The following is a 19,469-nucleotide window of genomic DNA, read 5'->3' on the forward strand; positions in this document are numbered from 1 at the left end:
GGTTTCCAGCAGAGAGCCCAGCTCCAGTCAGCAGCTGGGAGCTCAACCCCAGGCCGACTCCAGAGCTGAGCAAAGGGACTCCACTGGTGCCGGTCAGCATTGTTTACGAGGACCGAGTTATGACTGCCCTGTGAGCCGGGCATGAGGGAGTGTGCTGGGGAAATGAGCATTGCCACGCCCACTTTAGGCTCCTCACACTTTAACTATTCAGCATGCGCACCAACCCTCTTCCTGCCCTTCAACTCCCGGGATGAAAGGCCCGTGCCCCAAACTTCCCAACCTCAACCCCCACCAGCCTCCAACTCTTACCAAAATGTTATCTTCCAATCCCAACTCTGAAACCTCACCCCCCAAACTCTGAAACCTCACCCACCCCCAACTCTGAAACCTCACCCCCCTAACTCTGAAACCTCACCCACCCCCAACTCTGAAACCTCACCCCCCCCCCAACTCTGAAACCTCACCCCCCCAACTCTGAAACCTCACCCCCCCAACTCTGAAACCTCACCCCCAACTCTGAAACCTCACCCCCCAACTCTGAAACCTCACCCCCCAACTCTGAAACCTCACCCCCCCAACTCTGAAACCTCACCCACCCCCAACTCTGAAACCTCACCCCCCAACTCTGAAACTTCACCCCCCAACTCTGAAACCTCACTCTCCCAACTCTGAAACCTCACCCCCCCCCCAACTCTGAAACTTCACCCCCCCAACTCTGAAACCTCACCCCTCCCAACTCTGAAACTTTACCCCCCAACTCTAAAATCTCATCCCCCCCCCAAACTCTGAAACTTCACCCCCCCCAACTCTGAAACCTCACCCACCCACCCCCAAACTCTGAAACTTCACCCCCCCACCTTGGCAGCATTGGCCCTTCTCCCGTTAAGAGGACGACATTAACACGGACGGATAGGAGACCAGTTCTTAGCAACTTGAATGTCCAAAACTTTATGTACATGTTTGTTTTGTACTTTTCTGTCAGTATTTTTATTGTGATTTTGAAATGTTCTGTTTTAATTTTATAGAATTTGTTTTGTTTTACACTTGTATTAATTCACATTTATAACTCTAAAAGGCCATGTTTTAGGAGTCAGTATCTGCAGTTTACTTATGATTGTTCTCTCTTATAATTGCATTTAATGTGATTTTTCCATTCATAAGATAAGTGCAGTCAGTGATTATTGGATGTGCTTGTGTTGGACTTGATCACTTTTGCTGAAATTAAATTAACTCCCTTCTCTTTCAGCACATACCATGTCGTTCCATCTTTTTACAATTTAAAACAGAACACTATTTTTTGTGTTTTAAATTTATGGATTCATTTATCTCTTTGAAGAAAGTGTGAAACTTAACGTTAAACTAATGCTATACATCATATGTAAGGTAAATTGTGATTGAGCCATCATATATGGAAATTAAGTTTTTGTGGTAATGTGTTATACAACTGCTAAGGGTTGAGGATGCCGCAGCCTGTATGTAGAACACATGTTATACAGGCTCTGTTGACATTAATCACATGATTGATGAAGATGAGAGAAGAAGGCTCTGTAAAATAAACAATATTGGTTGTGAGTGATATTATCAGAAAAAAATTGTCAAATTATATTAATTTATACTAATACAGTTGCTCAGAAAAAAATTGTTTTACAAATGACGTTTTTCTTTCTTTTTCCAAAAAGATATGTCACAGTTATTCACACCCCTAATCATGCTTCAAGGTGAAATCTAGCAGAAGTAGGAAGCAACTACATACAGTGGTGCAGGTTTGTTTGGGAAGCAAAGATATATGGTACATTTCCAGAAGTATGTGGACACCCCTTCCAATGAGTGGTTTTGGCTATTTGACTAACAGGTGCATAAAATCAAGCATACAGCTATGCAATCTCCATTGACAAACATTGGCAGTAGAAGAGCTCAGCGACTTTCAATGTGGCACTGTCGTAGGATGCTATTATTGTGAAGTGAAAACATCTAGGACAACAGCCCAGCCAAGAAGTGGTAGGCCACACAAGCTCACCGAGCAGGACCGCCAAGAGCTGACGCGTGTAGAGCATAAAAATCATTTGTCCTCAGTTGCAAAACTCACTACAGTTCCAAACTACCTCTGGAATCAACGTCAGCAACAACTGTTCATCAAGAGCTTCATGAAATGAATCTCCATGGCCTAGCAGCTGTGCACAAGCCTAAGATCACCATGTAAAATGCCAAGTATTGGCTGAAGTGGTGTAAAGCACACTGCCATTGGACTCTAGAGAACTGGAAACATGTTCTCCTGTGTGATGAATCACGCTTCGCTATGTGGCAGTCTGAAGGACGAATATGGGTTTTCCAGAATGCATAGTGCCAACTGTACTGGCCCCAATAGTGCCTAACTGTACTGGCCCCAATAGTGCCTAACTGTACTGGCCCCAATAGTGCCTAACTCTGTTGGCCCCAATAGTGCCTAACTGTACTGGCCCCAATAGTGCATAACTGTACTGGCCCCAATAGTGCCTAACTGTACTGGCCCCAATAGTGCATAACTGTACTGGCCCCAATAGTGCCTAACTGTACTGGCCCCAATAGTGCCTAACTGTACTGGCCCCAATAGTGCCTAACTGTACTGGCCCCAATAGTGCCTAACTCTGCTGGCCCCAATAGTGCCTAACTGTACTGGCCCCAATAGTGCCTAACTCTACTGGCCCCAATAGTGCCTAACTGCACTGGTCCCAATAGTGCCTAAATCTTCTGGCCCCAATAGTGTCTAACTGTACTGGCCCCAATAGTGTCTAACTGTACTGGCCCCAATAGTGCCTAACTGCACTGGCCCCAATAGTGCCTAACTGCACTGGCCCCAATAGTGCCTAACTGCACTGGCCCCAATAGTGCCTAACTTATGGCCCCAATAGTGCCTAACTGCACTGGCCCCAATAGTGCCTAACTGCACTGGCCCCAATAGTGCCTAACTCTACTGGCCCCAATAGTGCCTAACTCTACTGGCCCCAATAGTGCCTAACTCTACTGGCCCCAATAGTGCCTAACTCTACTGGCCCCAATAGTGCCTAACTGTACTGGCCCCAATAGTGCCTAACTCTGTTGGCCCCAATAGTGCCTAACTGTACTGGCCCCAATAGTGCCTAACTCTACTGGCCCCAATAGTGCCTTACTGCACTGGTCCCAATAGTGCCTAAATCTTCTGGCCCCAATAGTGTCTAACTGTACTGGCCCCAATAGTGTCTAACTGTACTGGCCCCAATAGTGCCTAACTGCACTGGCCCCAATAGTGCCTAACTGCACTGGCCCCAATAGTGCCTAACTGCACTGGCCCCAATAGTGCCTAACTCTATTGGCCCCAATAGTGCCTAACTGCACTGGCCCCAATAGTGCCTAACTGCACTGGCCCCAATAGTGCCTAACTCTACTGGCCCCAATAGTGCCTAACTCCACTGGCCCCAATAGTGCCTAACTCTACTGGCCCCAATAGTGCCTAACTCTACTGGCCCCAATAGTGCCTTACTGCACTGGTCCCAATAGTGTCTAACTGTACTGGCCCCAATAGTGTCTAACTGTACTGGCCCCAATAGTGTCTAACTGTACTGGCCCCAATAGTGCCTAACTGCACTGGCCCCAATAGTGCCTAACTGCACTGGCCCCAATAGTGCCTAACTGCACTGGCCCCAATAGTGCCTAACTGTACTGGCCCCAATAGTTCCTAACTCTTTTGGCCTCAATAGTGCCTAACTCTACTGGCCCCAATAGTGCCTAACTACTGGCCCCAATAGTGCCTAACTCTACTGGCCCCAATAGTGCCGACTGTAGTTTGGTGGAGGATAAATAATGGTCTGGGGCTTTTTCATTATTTGTGCTAGGCCCCTTAGTTCCAGTGAAGGGAAATCTTAATTCTACAGCATACAATTACGTTCTAGAATATTTGTGTGCTTACAACTTTGTCGCAACAGTTTGGGGAAGGCCCTTTCCTGTTTCAACATGACAATGCCCTCGTGCAAAAAGCAAGGTCCATAAAGGTTTGCTGAGTTTAATGGGGAAGAACTTGACTGGCCTGCACAGAGCCCTGACCTCAACACCATCACACTACTTTGGGATGAATTGGAATGCCGACTGCGAGGCAACAGCAGGAGTGTAGCACAGTGGGTAAGGAACTGGGCTCGTAACCGAAAGGTCGCAGGTTCGATTCCCGGGTAAGGACACTGCCGTTGTACCCTTGAGCAAGGTACTTAACCGGAATTGCTTCAGTATATATCCAGCTGTATAAATGGATACAATGTAAAATGCTATGTAAAAAAAGTTGTGTAAGTCGCTCTGGATAAATGCCTGTAATGTAATGTAATGTAACATCAGTGCCCGACCTCACTAATGCTCTTGTGGCTAAATGGAATTGAATCCCCACAGCCATGTTCCAAAATCTACTGGAAAGCCTTCCCAGAAGAGTGCAGGCTCTTACAGCAGCAAAGAGGGGGTGTAGCTCAATATTAATCCCCGGAATGAAATTTTCAAGTACATATGGATGTGATGTCCAGGTGTCCACATACTTGAAAATGTAGTGTATGTATATGTTTGCTTCCTGGGGACACAAAGTCTCCAAATCTACCATCGGATGCCAGCTCCATACCAACAGACTTTAGGAGGAGTTACCAGAAAAAGCCTTTATTGGGAGCAATCATTTAAATGAACTAGCAGTGGGTTTGGTGCTGCAAGAAGGATGCTGGTATTAAAAAGGATGTCATGTCATACCTACAGTGAAAGATGATGTTTGGAATTTGATGTTATGGGGTTATTTTACTATAGTCCTGTGGCTCATGTTAAGTTTAAAGGAATTGCAAACTCCTGTAAGTACAAAGATATTCTGGTCAAAGATCTGGTATCGCCCCACCCAGAAAGCTCTAACCTGGCTGCAAATGGATCTTTCAGCAGGATAATGATCCCCAGCAAGAAAAGGTTAACTGTCAACAAAACTACTGCTTTACAAAGGCCAGCTAAGTTTTCTGAGTTGAACCCAATCAAATATTTGTGGATTGAATGGAAGAGGATGGTGCAGAAGCAGAGATCAGTGAATCTGGAGGAAGATTCAGGAGGAAGTCATTCACAAAGGTCCCTCCCAATACGCTATAAGATGACTGGCCCGTTATCCTTGTGAATGGAGGGGGCACAAAATGCTCAAATATGGGTGTGAATATGTGACACTTTTTTTGGAAATTATACAAGGTGTTATATTGGCTTTTTTGAATCATTATTAAAGTAAAATGGAATTCACAGAGCTTTCATTGTTTATAGAATACTTTTGTTCATGCTTATCAAAAGAATATTTTGGGAGGGCACTGTTGCAGTGGATGGCACAGTCACCCCACAGCAAGACGGTCCTGGGTTTTAATCTGGGCTGGGTCATTTCAGTGTTGAGTTTGCATGTTCTTCACGCTGGTTTCCTCCGAATATTTGTTTTCCTTCCAAAGACGTGCCGGTTAGGCTAATTGGACAGTCGAAATTGCCCATAGGTATGAATGAATGGTGCGTGTGCCTTGCGATAGATTAGTGACCTGTCCAGGGTGTATTCCTGCCTTTCACCCAATGCATGCTGGGATAGGCTCTGGCCTCCCCGCGACTGCCCAGGAATAAACGGGTTAGAGAATGGATGGATGGGAAAATGAATACATGTGCAAAAGGAAACATTAATCATATGTTAGAAGAGCGCATTGGTGAGAGAGTATGAGAGAGGTGAGAGTATGAGAAAGTATGAGAGAGGTGAGAAAGTATGAGAGAGGTGAGTATGAGAGAGGTGAGAGTATGAGAAAGTATGAGAGGTGAGAGAGTATGAGAGAGGTGAGAGCGTATGAGAGAGGTGAGAGCGGGTGAGAGAGTATGAGAGAGGTGAGAGAGTATGAGAGAGGTGAGAGAGTATGAGAGAGGTGAGAGTATGAGAAAGTATGAGAGGTGAGAGAGTATGAGAGAGGTGAGAGCGTATGAGAGAGGCGAGAGCGGGTGAGAGAGTATGAGAGAGGTGAGAGAGGTGAGAGGGTATGAGAGAGGTGAGAGAGGTGAGAGAGTATGAGAGAGGCGAGAGCGGGTGAGAGTATGAGAGAGGTGAGAGGGTATGAGAGAGGTGAGAGAGGTGAGAGCGTATGAGAGAGGCGAGAGCGGGTGAGAGAGTATGAGAGAGGTGAGAGGGTATGAGAGAGGTGAGAGAGGTGAGAGAGTATGAGCTCTCTATGTGTCCGGAATTAAAAAAGGTTTGAGTGAAATCAGAGAAAAAGGGCTACTAGTCCTGATAACGTGGCCATGGTCACAGTCCATCAACAATCAGCAATATACAAATACCAAATAACTCATTATAAACTTAAAGCGTTGTAAAATATAACCTCCTTTGATTTACACTCAGTACTTTATGCAATATATCTCAGCATCCAGCCCTTCTAGTTCCATGCTGTACTGCACTGTAGGCCATGTTGCCCAAGTGAACTGCATGTATTGATTGTCGATCACAACTTTTTTTTATTGTATGTTGCTCATTTAGAGTGATACATCTTCTTTGTGTAACATGGAAAATTGTGTTGGTTTAAATATGGTTATGTAGGTTGCTATAATGGATTAAATATGATGTTTTTACTGTAGTAGTATCTGTGTTTGGATGCCTTTAAAACATATTTCATGAATCTATATTTTTACCATAACTGGCCCCTTTTGAGACTTCTGTTGCTTGGTTGCCACTGGTTTCTGGTGGTGGCATCTTCAGACCTTTTAAATCTGTTGAACTATCACTGATGTGCACTACATACTACACTACATTCCCCCAAAATACCACTGCTGTGTGTTTATACCACTACATACCCCATAATACCACTGCTGTGTGTTTATACCACTACATACCCCATAATACCAGTGCTGTGTGTTTATACCACTACATACCCCCATAATACCACTGCTGTGTGTTTATACCACTACATACCCCATAATACCACTGCTGTGTGTTTATACCACTACATACCCCATAATACCAGTGCTGTGTGTTTATACCACTACATACCCCATAATTCCAGTGCTGTGTGTTTATACCACTACATACCCCATAATACCAGTGCTGTGTGTTTATACCACTACATACCCCATAATACCAGTGCTGTGTGTTTATACCACTACATACCCCCATAATACCACTGCTGTGTGTTTATACCACTACATACCCCATAATACCACTGCTGTGTGTTTATACCACTACATACCCCATAATACCAGTGCTGTGTGTTTATACCACTACATACCCCATAATTCCAGTGCGGTGTGTTTATACCACTACATACCCCCATAATACCACTTGGCTGGTGTCCTGCCCTGCCCCCCTATCCACCCACCCAAGGGTAACCCCTAAATATGCCGGGATTAAAATACCAGACTCACACCTATATAAAATAACAACCAGCCCTTGAAGCAGCTGTGTTTGCATTGGCAAGAGGCTGTTTGTTTTCACAGCGTGGAGAGCACAGGGATGCGTGTCTGAATGCGCATCCTTCTCTGTGCCTGTGTGGCTGAGCACTAGCAGAATGAACAGTGCTGACAGGTGAAGCACACAGGTGTGGTGGACTTGAACATAGGAACATTAGAATACTTAATGAGAACTGATTATTCAGAAACAGAATTCTTGATTTCTCTCTCTCTCTCACTCTCTCACTGTCCCTCTAACTCCCTCCCTACCTCTCATCCATCAAAAATGATTGTGTGATCACTTGACTGCCCCATATGTTCAACATTCATATGTGCACATTGGTAAGATCACAAAATTTTTTATTGTTTTTATTGACGCCCAGCCCAGGATGATATGGATGGTTTTACAAAACCTGCCAATCTTGGCAGAGGTTACAAAACTAGCCAGAAATGACAAATATTCTGTTTGTGCAGGAAGAAGTTTCATTAGTGCCCGGGCCTGCTTGTGCTACTGTTGGCACCAAAGTTCTCCCTTTTGTGTAATTCATTACACACATTCTCTGCAGCCAATTTCAAATCTACACCAAATTCCTGTTTCCTGCTGACTTCATTTTGAGTCTTTCATGGTTCTCTATCAAATTCATAAAATTCCAAAATTGTCTGAAATTGACTGAAAAAGAAAAGGATTAAAAAATTAAATTGATTTTGAACTGTTGTTAAACCCTCATCTTTTTTTTTTTTTTTTTTAGTGAAGTTATTTCTCAATTCTTAAACTCCGGATAAGCCCCAAAACAAAGAAAGTGTTTAATAACCTGATGCAAATGCACAGAATTATGAAAAGAGAGCAAGATTCACGATATTGAAAAGTGACAATTCTGCTGTCCAGCTGTTGGCCAGTGACAGCCAGACGTGCGTGATTTCATCCAGCATTTAGAACACGGCTGAGTTCTCCACCGGAAAATTGAACAAATCATTAATCCTACAGATTCTTACCACCAGATGGTGCCAAAGGAATAAAAGCTTCTCCAGTGTGAATTTAAAGGACAAATCACATTATTTTTTATTAGTGGACATGTACGTTAAAATGTCCAACACAGCCAGTCAAATTGTGGAAGAGAAATTTGATTAAAAAACATGAAATTTAATCTGTATAGTACTCTGTTCTCAGCTTTGATGTTATTTTTAAATCTGATTTCCAACTTGATCCAAGATCACTGCTTAAATTGTGATATCTTGCCGCAGAATGACTGGATTTTACAGAGCTAATGCAGCACATTGCTGCAGAATGACTGCGTTTTACAGAGCTAATGCAGCACATTGCTGCAGAATGACTGCGTTTTACAGAGCTAATGCAGCACATTGCTGCAGAATGACTGCGTTTTACAGAGCTAATGCAGCACATTGCTGCAGAATGACTGGGTTTTACAGAGCTAATGCAGCACATTGCTGCAGAATGACTGCGTTTTACAGAGCTAATGCAGCATATTGCTGCAGAATGACTGGTTTTACAGAGCTAATGGCACATGCTGCAGAAGACTGGTTTACGAGCTAATGCAGCACATTGCTGCAGAATGACTGCGTTTTACAGAGCTAATGCAGCACATTGCTGCAGAATGACTGCGTTTTACAGAACTAATGCAGCACATTGCTGCAGAATGACTGGGTTTTACAGAGCTAATGCAGCATATTGCTGCAGAATGACTGCGTTTTATTGAGCTAATGCAGCACAGAGCTAATGCAGCATATTGCTGCAGAATGACTGGGTTTTACAGAGCTAATGCAGCATATTGCTGCAGAATGACTGCGTTTTATTGAGCTAATGCAGCACAGAGCTAATGCAGCATATTGTTGCAGAATGACTGCGTTGTATTGAGCTAATGCAGCACAGAGCTAATGCAGCATATTGCTACAGAATGACTGCGTTTTATTGAGCTAATGCAGCACATTGCTGCAGAATGACTGCGTTTTATTGAGCTAATGCAGCACAGAGCTAATGCAGCATATTGCTGCAGAATGACTGCATTTTATTGAGCTAATGCAGCACAGAGCTGCAGAATGACTGCGTTTTATTGAGCTAATACAGCACATTGCTGCAGAATGACTGCGTTTTATTGAGCTAATGCAGCACAGAGCTAATGCAGCACAGAGCTGCAGAATGACTGGGTTTTATTGAGCTAATGCAGCACAGAGCTGCAGAATGACTGGGTTTTATTGAGCTAATGCAGCACAGAGCTGCAAAATGACTGCATTTTATTGAGCTAATGCAGCACATTGCTGCAGAATGACTGCATTTTATTGAGCTAATGCAGCACAGAGCTAATGCAGCATATTGCTGCAGAATGACTGCGTTTTATTGAGCTAATGCAGCACAGAGCTAATGCAGCACGTCACTCTTTGCAGCTGCCCATTAAGCACAGGAGCTGTGCAGCTGCAGCAGTTCAGTCTGGAGGAGAACGAGGTCGTGCCCTTCTCTGGGAAGGCTGGCCGGCGATGCCTTCATCACCACAGCGGGTATGACTGCCCAGACCCGTGCAGTCTGCAGAACTCGCACAGTGAGTATGGCTTTACCCAGATGTGCGTGTGGGCGTCTAAGCCTATTGCTTTCCTCGAAAGAGAAACAACATTTTTTCCAAGAGAGAAAACATTAGGTGACCCAAAATATCAATAAATTTTTTGAATTGTTAAGCTTGATCTACGTGAATATGCAATCATTAACATCCCTAATTTGTTCAATGCTACATTGTGATGGCTTGTGAATTGGCAAATTATGATTAATCATAACCACCTCCATGATCAACAGGGCTTCAGCCGAACAGACCATTCAAACGAGAACTATTAATTAAAATAATGGAACCGTTGCTACTTTGTTAATAAATTCTAAATTCACATTGTGTCAGACAGCCGTAAAGTGCCCTTGTGCGTGATGGAGAGAACAGAAACGGGTAATCATACCATGGGGACCTGCCTTAGAGCTGGTCTGGCCTGTTTCAGAGCTAAGAGCTGGTCTGGCCTGTTCAGAGCTAAGAGCTGGTCTGGCCTGTTTCAGAGCTAAGACCTGTTCTGGCCTGTTTCAGAGCTAAGAGCTGTTCTGGCCTGTTTCAGAGCTAAGAGCTGTGACTGCCTACCAGCCAGAGGAACCAGACAGGTTTGGGAAACAGGAGCTGGAATCCAACAGAATGGCTGTGCCCTGGCCCTCCCTGCACATCAACATGGACACCAGAGTGAGTGTCCTGCAGAATCACTCAACCACAACCACACAGTCACACAACCACACACAATCACAGACAATCATGGAACCACAACCACACACAACTAGATAACTATATATTCACTGACACGTTATCTTTTTGCTTTTCTGGTTACTTCAATGCAGCCATGTTTCTTTGCTGATAGAGTGTTTTCCATCTGTGTGCTAATGTTGAAAATGCTGAGTATGGGAAAGGTGTTGGGGATGGAAAGGCAGCAGTGCATGCTGGGTAAAGGCCATTCTTCTTTTCCAGACGGAGGAGAAGCCGCTGAGTGAGAAGGGCCTGCGGTCTCCGGTCTGCCCTGCCGGCCGGCCAGACCATCTCAAATGCAACATCCTGAAGGCCCAGATGGACGCCGCCTTTCGGGTGCGTTTCCTGGCCCTGTTTCCCTGTCCTGTTTCCTGGCCCTGTTTCCCTGTCCTGTTTCCTGGTCCTGTTTCCCTGTCTTGTTTCCTGGCCCTGTTTCCCTGCTTCCTGGCCCTGTTTCCTGGCCCTGATACTTGGTCCTGCTTCCTGGCCCTGCTTCCCTGTTTCCTGGCCCTATTTCCCTGTTTCCTGGTCCTGTTTCCTGGTCCTGCTTCCTGGCCTGTTTCCTGGCCCTGCTTTCTGGCCCTGTTTCCTGGCCCTGTTTCCCTGCTTCCTGGTCCTGTCTCCTGGCCCTGCTTCCTGGCCTGTTTCCTGGCCCTGCTCTCTGGCCCTGTTTCCTGGCCCTGTTTCCCTGTTTCCTGGCCCTGTTTCCTGGTCCTGCTTCCTGGTCCTGTTTCCTGGCCCTGCTTCCTGGCCTGTTTCCTGGCCCTGCTTTCTGGCCCTGTTTCCTGGCCCTGTTTCCCTGCTTCCTGGCCCTGTTTCCTGGCCCTGTTTCCCTGTTTCCTGATCCTGTTTCAGCCTGTAGTGGAAGAGCTACTGAAGTTTCTTTCAGTTTTCATTAGATTCTAAATTAAGGATTAGTTTTGTTTTTCAACATGCACCATTTTGATCTCATTGTGGCTGTGTCTTTTTCTAGTTGAATGGAAATATGGAAAATACAGCTGTTTAAAATACATATAATTGTGAATTTGTATTTAACTTCCTATACAGAATTTAAAGATAATTATTACCAATGTCATAACACCTCATTTAATTTGATGCTTGGTGAAAAATTATTGGTGTGGTTGAGTGCTTTAACATTATCTGAATATATTTTAGGGGATTAGTGCTAGGGTTAGTATGCACTATCTGAATGCATTTTAGGGGATTCATGTTCAGGTTAGCTTGCGCTGTCTGAATGGATTTTAGGGGATTAGTGTTAGGGTTAGCGTGCATTGTCTGAATGGATTTTAGGGGATTAGTGTTAGGGTTAGCGTGCACTGTCCGAATGGATTTTAGGGAATTAGTTTGAGGGTTAGTGTGCACTGTCTGAATGGATTTTAGGGGATTAGTGTTAGGGTTAGCCTGCACTGTCTGAATGGATTTTAGGGGATCAGTGTTAGGGTTAGCGTGCACTGTCTAAATGGATTTTAGAGGTTTAGTATTAGGGTTAGCTTGCACTGTCTGAATGGATTTTAGGGGATTAGTTTTAGGGTTCGCTTGCCCTGTCTGAATGGATTTTTGGGGCTTATGAAACAAGCTGTTTGTCCAGCTTCTCCCTTCTGTCCTCAGGGGAGGAAGGAAGAGGCTTTGGACTTCCGGCACTCTTCAAGCAGCCAGGAGCACAATGGCAGGTTAGTACACTTAGGACTGTACGCTACAACCAAATGTGCATTCCTAGGCCCACTACAGTGGGGTATTTGGGTTTATTTGACCAGAGGGAAGATTGTCCCCTACTAGACCACCAACAGCACTTGCAGCAGCAGCTTAGCTTTCCCCAAAGGTCTCCCAACCAAGTACTAACCAAGCCCATGCGTGCTTAGCATTCAGCAGGGGCAGGAGCAGGGATAGGGGCAGAGGCAGGAGCAGGAGCACGGGCAGGAGCACGGGCAGGGGCAGGGGCGCAGGCAGGGGCACGGATAGGGGCAGAGGCAGGGGCAAAGGCAGGAGCAGGTGCAGGGATAGGGGCAAGAGCAGGGGCACAGGCAGGAGCAGGGATAGGGGCAAGAGCAGAGGCAGGGGTAAGAGCAGGGGCACAGGCAGGAGCAGGGATGGGGCAAGAGCAGGGGCAGGGGTAGGAGCAGGAGCAGGGATAGGGGAAAGAGCAGGGGCAGGGGTAGGAGCAGGTGCAGGGGCAGGAGCAGGGATAGGGGCAAGAACAGGGGCAGGGGTAGGAGCAGGGGCATGGGCAGGGACACAGGCAGGGGCAGGAGCAGGGGCAGGGGTAGGAGCAGGAGCAGGGGCAGGAGCACGGATAGGGGTAGGAGCACAGGCAGGGGCAGGAGCAGGGATAGGGGCAGGGGCAGGGGCAGGGCAGGAGCACGGGTTAGGTTTAGGGTACATGGTGGCATAGTTGCTGGCACTACTATGACAGCTCCCGTTGTCTGGAGGTCTATAGCCCTTATTTTAAGAGCAGGTGTGTACTCCAGTGTGGTTAATGTGCAGTGAGTGTTAAATGTGCCTGTTTTCCATCTCTTCATCCAGGTTTCCTTCTTCGTCCCAGGATTCAGTTTCTTCCAGTTTGACGACAGAGAGGCCATCTGTCAGACCAGACCGTAGAAAAAGACTGGTCAGGCAATTCAGTTTGTGAGTTATAGCCAACTGCATTTTATTTTTGACCAAAAATACGGCTTAAAATTATGCGTAGTGGCACTCATGTGATGAGTTGCTGACACAGGTCCCCCTGCTGCTAATGCGGTGTACTCTGATGAGGTTTGTTCTCCAGGCTCTTTAATTTCCTTACTTGTATGAGCGAGTTTCATGTGTGCAAATCCTAATTAGTGAATGTAAGTGTTTTATATTTATAGATCCTTGTTCCTTGTATGAGTGAGTTTCATGTGCATGAATATAATCTTTGTCGAATTTTATTTGCAGTAACCATAGTGATGAAGATGATCTCCCTGAAGCACTTGCAGCCATATCGTCCCAAAGCAGTACTGGCCGGACCACCTCTGAGAGCTCCTTAGACAAGCAGATCCAGCCACCCATATACCCCAAGGTAATATACCCTAATATACCCCTATATACCCCAAGGTAATATATCCTAACATACCCCTATATACCCCAAGGTAATATATCCTAATATATTTCCTATAACCCAAGGTAATCTATCTCATATCACAAGGTAATATTGCCAAATATATGTCATATATCCTAAGGTAATATGCCCTACTATGTCTCGTATACCCAAAGCTAACATACCCAAATTTACCTCATATATCCCAAGTCAATATACCCTAATATACCTGATATAGCCCAAGCTAATTTACCCAAATTTACCTCATATACCCCTGGGTAATATACCATAATATACTTCATATAACCCAAGGTAATATATCCTAATATACATCATATAGCCCAAGCTAATTTACCCAAATTTACCCCATATACCCCTAGGTAATATTTTGTAATATACTACATATAACCCAAGGTAATATACCCTAATATACATCACGTATCCAAAGGTGATATTCTCCAATACAGCTCATGTAACCCAAGTTAATTTACTCATATCCAAGGTGATATTCTCCAATATAGCTCATGTAATCCAAGTTAATTTACTCTTATATCCAAGGTGATATGGTTCACTATCCCTCACATAGCCAAGGGACTCCTCTAAAGGGTTTATAAAAGGACACTTGCCAGTTGTCTTTAGGCAACAACAAAACAAATGTGCATTTTTTTTTATTATTCAGTCATTTAAATGTATTTTAAAACGTATTTTTCTAAGCCTAAATTTCCCACTATAAAAGTTCCCCCGAACTGTCTGGGCGTGGTTATGAGAACTGTCCGTTAGCTACGATTGACAGACAGTTCCCCGTTACCATAGCTACCTCCATGATACGCACTCATCTTGGGAGTCTGAATTTTCACAAGCCAGCTAACTATCAAGTATCGATAGCTAAGGACGTTGACTTATATATAATAATTTTTGCTAGCTAGCTAGCCATGTTAAGATGAAACCACAACTATAAGTTCCTTTTGAAAACAAAATAGCTAGCTAACGTTATCGATGACATTACATTATGAAAGCAAACTACATAGCTAGCTAACGTTAGCTAGCTAGCTATAAATGAATATAACCAACCAGAGATAGTCTAATAATCCTTAAAAGGCACTCTAATAAGTGAACCTAACGTTAGTCAAATATTTTCATTGTCTTGTAAGCCAGCTGCACATACTATGGGTCACGAGTTATACATGGGTCCCCAAATATGATTTAGAATTAGCTATCACAGCAATCTGACTGACAGTAGGGAGGGCAAAACGGAAAAGGTAGTTTGTCGCCTTTTTTAGTTCATTACAGTGGTGATAGAAGTGACAATAATTGAGTGGTGCTGTGCTGTTAGCCTTTACTGATCACCGTACAAGGTTAATGTGAAGTAGCTAGCACTATCGGACAGCACTAACCCATAAAAATGTACTTGATACTTGCTCAATCGAACGGTAAATCTGGAAAACATTTGATTATATTCAGCGGCACCAAAATTTTCTTTCACACCCTCAATAAACAGCAAAAGTCCCAGTAGAAGATTGAATTAAACCTTTTAAAGTTATATGTTTTCTGAAACGTTATCGATTCCGCTTGGTCACGGTGAGTGAAACTAGGCGATCTGAGCGTATAGTTTCTATGTAAACTACGTCAGAAGGATTCAGCCTTGTTGTTTGCTACCTAAACTTCACAGCACACTTGTAGCAGGGCGGTGTGTCCGGTCAGATTTCTTTATGGGGCGTGGAAAGGGGAGTAGTTACTGTACTTGTGACGCACTAAGTCGGTAACATTCTCAACCGGCTGAAAATCAGACAATAAATTTAAAATGCATATTTCTCCAAAAATAAAGCACGGACATATTTAATACTTTAATCATCGCGTTTCTTCAATGCCTCTTGTGCAAATAGCACATAAAACCGAGAAAGTGTGAAAACCACCATGTTAGAAGGTTATGCTTGTTGGATAAGAGAATCTGTTCAGATAACGCACTCTGAGTAATGGAAGGGCTGAAAATGGTTGGACTGCATGAGAAACAGAACTCATTGCCTACCTCATAAGCCTTGCCCAAACCCTCCCCATCAGTCAGTCCTTCACAGGACTGTTTCTGGAGTGTGTGTTGTCTGAAAAATGGATCAAAGACAGCCCCTGACTTCACCAGAGTTTTTGCTGTCTTGTCAGGCGAAGAAATGTGATTCTGGGCATCACATGACAGAACTGTCTGACTGCACGGACAGTAAGGACCTTCTCCTTCCCTTTTCTAAGACAGTTTTCATAAAATAAGTCACCACTCTTTAGCAATGGGCACACAGCCGTGTGGTATCACACAGGATCCTAAAATACAGCCATTGTGTGTACATAAATCTTAACACAATAACGGGTTTTAGGATTGTGTGTTAACAATTCATATTGTTGTAGCTACAAGTGCTGTATTTAGTACGTAAGGTTTCTGTATACAGTACAGTCTCCATTTCTGCTCTTACAGAGTAGCTTGAGCTTTGCTTGAGTGCCTGTGCTTTTTACAGCCCTCAGATAATCTCTGTTAGAGCGCAACAGACACCAAACATTTTACTGTGTGCTTTGCCATCTCCTTTTTAACTGAATTTATTTATTTATTTATTTATTTATTTATTTATTTATTTATTGTAATTTGGTAATGTACAGCATCCAAGCCGGATATTAATTTGTCACCTGTAGCTATCTGGCTTGCAGTTTGATTAGCCATATTTTGGGTGACTAATGTGTGAATAAATCATAGCTTGTTATTGTAGTGATATTAAATTGTAGCTGAATTTATTAAATGAATAAATTCATCCTGCAAATCAGTATGGAGTCTTTCACTTTAGAAATAGTTAATGTTTATGGTTAATAATAGTATTTATCAAGTATTTTAACCATGTTAATTTCAGTATCTTCTCCTCCTTTGGTGTGTCATTCCTTTAATATTATTCTGCATAAATAAACATTTAAATAAATATTCTTCTTTTTGGCCCTTTTTGTTGTCAGGGTGTTGGGTTTAATTTTTAACATTCAACCATAATTGTTAAACTCCACTCTGAATGTGGAGCATAAGAGAGACTACTTAAGAAACCAAACAAATGATGGTGTGAGGTATGAGAAGTCTTGATCCTCGTTAATACGGCTGTAAGTGCTGTATTAGCTAACTCCAGGACACCCTGCTCTGCATTTCACACACTACTGCCCCTGAAAACTGCTGGGCCCTGAACCCCCTGCTACCCCTGAACCCCACTACTGCCCCTGAACCACACTGCTGCCCCTGAACCCTGCTCTGCCTCTCACACACTACTGCCCCTGAACCACACTGCCACCCCAGAACCCTGCTCTGCCCCTGAACCCCCTGCTACGCCTGAACCCCACTACTGCCCCTGAACCCTGCTCTGCCTTTCACACGCTGCTGCCCCTGAACCCTGCTCTGCCTTTCACACACTGCTGCCCCTGACTCTGTGCACACAGAACACATACCTCTTTCTTTCAGTGACTTCTGTCAAAAACGTGTTACTGGGATCATAAGGGCCAGTCATTTATCATAATGATGATGATGATGATGATAATTCAGAATTCAGTTTCCAGCAGAAGTCTGTTCCTCCTGTGTCAGGTAATCACATTCCACATTCCCGTTCTCGTGTTTTTCTTCAGACATGACTGCCTTGTGGGATTAAATCCTGGTCTATTCAGCTGGGTCAGACTCCAACCCAAAGATCTTATTCCTGTATAATACCACTACTGCCGATAAGCATCCATTAGATGTGTGTCTGCCGTTTCCTTATACTGAATCAGTGGGCTTGCCCTGCGGAAGAAATTAGCATGGTGCTAACATCGCAAGACTGGACTTAAACTGCAACAACTGCAGTACCACGATGATTCCAATTTCTGAAACCTGTTACCAACCACAGCAATTTCTGCTACCGTTGCACCTGAAAACAGTAGACTGGGAGACTACTGCTAAATGAGGGAAACTCCGCTCGCCACACGGTGCTGAACTGCCCAGCTCAGGACGGGCATAATGGAGCCAGGCCGGAGCACAGGCTGGTGCTTCACTGTTATAATGCAGACACATTCGTAGCCATTCTTGGTGAGTGTACTGACCGACTTGCCCTGGATTGTGTTTTTAGGCTGACCTTCCCATGTTAGAGGTAGAAGTGAAGTGCTGTGACCACACCCTGTCTCCGTCTAAACCCCCCACTTTCTCTCAGCCACCTGCACCCCCACTGCTGTCCTGCCAAACACCTCTCAAAAACAGGTAAACATTCTCCAGCCTGTGATCACATTCTTCTCTCTGTTGTCTTGGCCCAATGCTTTGTTTCATTTGTAAAATGGTGAATATTATTTATTTATTTTAAATAAGTTATTTTAAACTAGCAGTTATTTGAATTGTATGGTAAGCAAACTGTGCCTCCACTGCTTCGATGTACTGTATGGTCAAAATAAATGTATATTGAATGGACAAGCAGACCTGAGTTCAACAGCATGCCTGAAATTAGTGTAAGTTAGGAATCCCCACCTTGTGTTTAGCGCTTCGCTGTAATGGCCCCAGTCAGTTAGGAGCTTGGGAACAGTCTCAGTGTTAACACTATCTAGTCTGTAGGTTAATCAGAGCACTAATTTAGTTAGGAAAATGGCAAGCATTGTTGGGCTGAACGGCCTGTTCTCATCATGTTATGTAATGTTATGCGTTAACATCCACAACACAGGGTCCCCATTATTGCACAGGAATATTTGGTTTTCTGTTTGGTCAGATAGTTAGTCCTGAAGATCAAGAAACTTGTCTGAGAGGCGCTATGTCTGCTAGCTGTGACTGTAGATTAATTCAACCTGAAAGACATCCCTGACCATACTTCTGAAATGTTCGACAGCATAGATCAATTTTCCTGTGGCTGTGTGTGTTATTGCAGAGTCAGATTTACCATGTCCACAGTGCACAGTGCAACCCACTCTGGACTGGACCTAACTCTGCTCTCAGACCAGAAAAATCATTAGCAAACCCTCCCTCTCACTGCTAGCTCTCCTGCCAGCCAACCAAATCTAACAGAAGAGCTAGTTTTCAGCTCCTTTGTATTGTATTGAAAGGATGTGTGCATGGAGGTGTGAAGTCGTTTCGTGCGGGCTGTGTGCTGCAGTGCTGAGGCTCGGGGGCTGGACCAGGACAGGGAGAAGCTGATGAGAAGACTCCTGATGACTGAGCTGTGACATGGAGCACCTGCAGGAGAGCAGCTGGGCTCAGTGTGCCTTCTGCATGCCCGTGGATGCTGGGCGCTGCCCACACACTCACCGCTTCGTGACCGCACCATAACAAAGACACTTTTGATAGTCACAACGTACATCTTAGGATTTTGACAAGTTATATAATGTTGCCCTAAATCTCTAATGACAAATTTAAACATTTCAGAATTCCATACAATTCCATATTTGCAGAAGGCCTCAATGTGAATGAAAGTATTGTCCGTCTTTCAAAATTTCCATTAAGAAATGTTAAATTACTTTCAACATGGTAAAAACGCATATTGATCATCTCTGCTTGGATGGTTGGAGTCATAGGGTCTGTTTTTTGTGTCAGATCCACACAGACACGCTGATGCTTACAGCGGGCTGTATTTGTACCACTTGAGTGATTTAGTAACTGTTTTAATAAAATTTAATCCAATATTCGAACTACCCATACTTAAGAAATATTGTAAACATTCTCTTGTTCAGAATTCAGAAATAAACTCATGAATGTAACTGTTGGACAATGTTAA

At 44.2% G+C, this 19,469-nt stretch overlaps 1 protein-coding gene across 7 annotated transcripts in view; it reads left to right on the forward strand.

Annotated features, from left to right (window-relative positions):
• Window positions 1-19,469, forward strand: part of epb41l4b (erythrocyte membrane protein band 4.1 like 4B) — a 52,600-nt gene extending 33,131 nt beyond the window's left edge. For 2 of the 7 annotated variants that reach the window (XM_064325641.1, XM_064326170.1), the window contains exons 16-23: window positions 9,811-9,962; window positions 10,513-10,631; window positions 10,911-11,024; window positions 12,297-12,358; window positions 13,209-13,310; window positions 13,599-13,722; window positions 17,847-17,974; window positions 18,802-19,469. In XM_064325641.1, coding sequence (XP_064181711.1) covers window positions 9,811-9,962; window positions 10,513-10,631; window positions 10,911-11,024; window positions 12,297-12,358; window positions 13,209-13,310; window positions 13,599-13,722; window positions 17,847-17,974; window positions 18,802-18,892 — 892 coding nt within the window. In that variant the 3' untranslated portion in view covers window positions 18,893-19,469. Of the gene's footprint in view, window positions 1-9,810; window positions 9,963-10,512; window positions 10,632-10,910; window positions 11,025-12,296; window positions 12,359-13,208; window positions 13,311-13,598; window positions 13,723-15,894; window positions 16,536-17,846; window positions 17,975-18,801 lie in introns of those variants that run through there. The other 5 variants (XM_064325720.1, XM_064325811.1, XM_064325897.1 and 2 more) reach the window with 5 other exon arrangements.

Source organism: Anguilla rostrata, chromosome 1 (assembly GCF_018555375.3).
Source record: "Anguilla rostrata isolate EN2019 chromosome 1, ASM1855537v3, whole genome shotgun sequence".
NCBI lineage: Eukaryota > Metazoa > Chordata > Actinopteri > Anguilliformes > Anguillidae > Anguilla > Anguilla rostrata.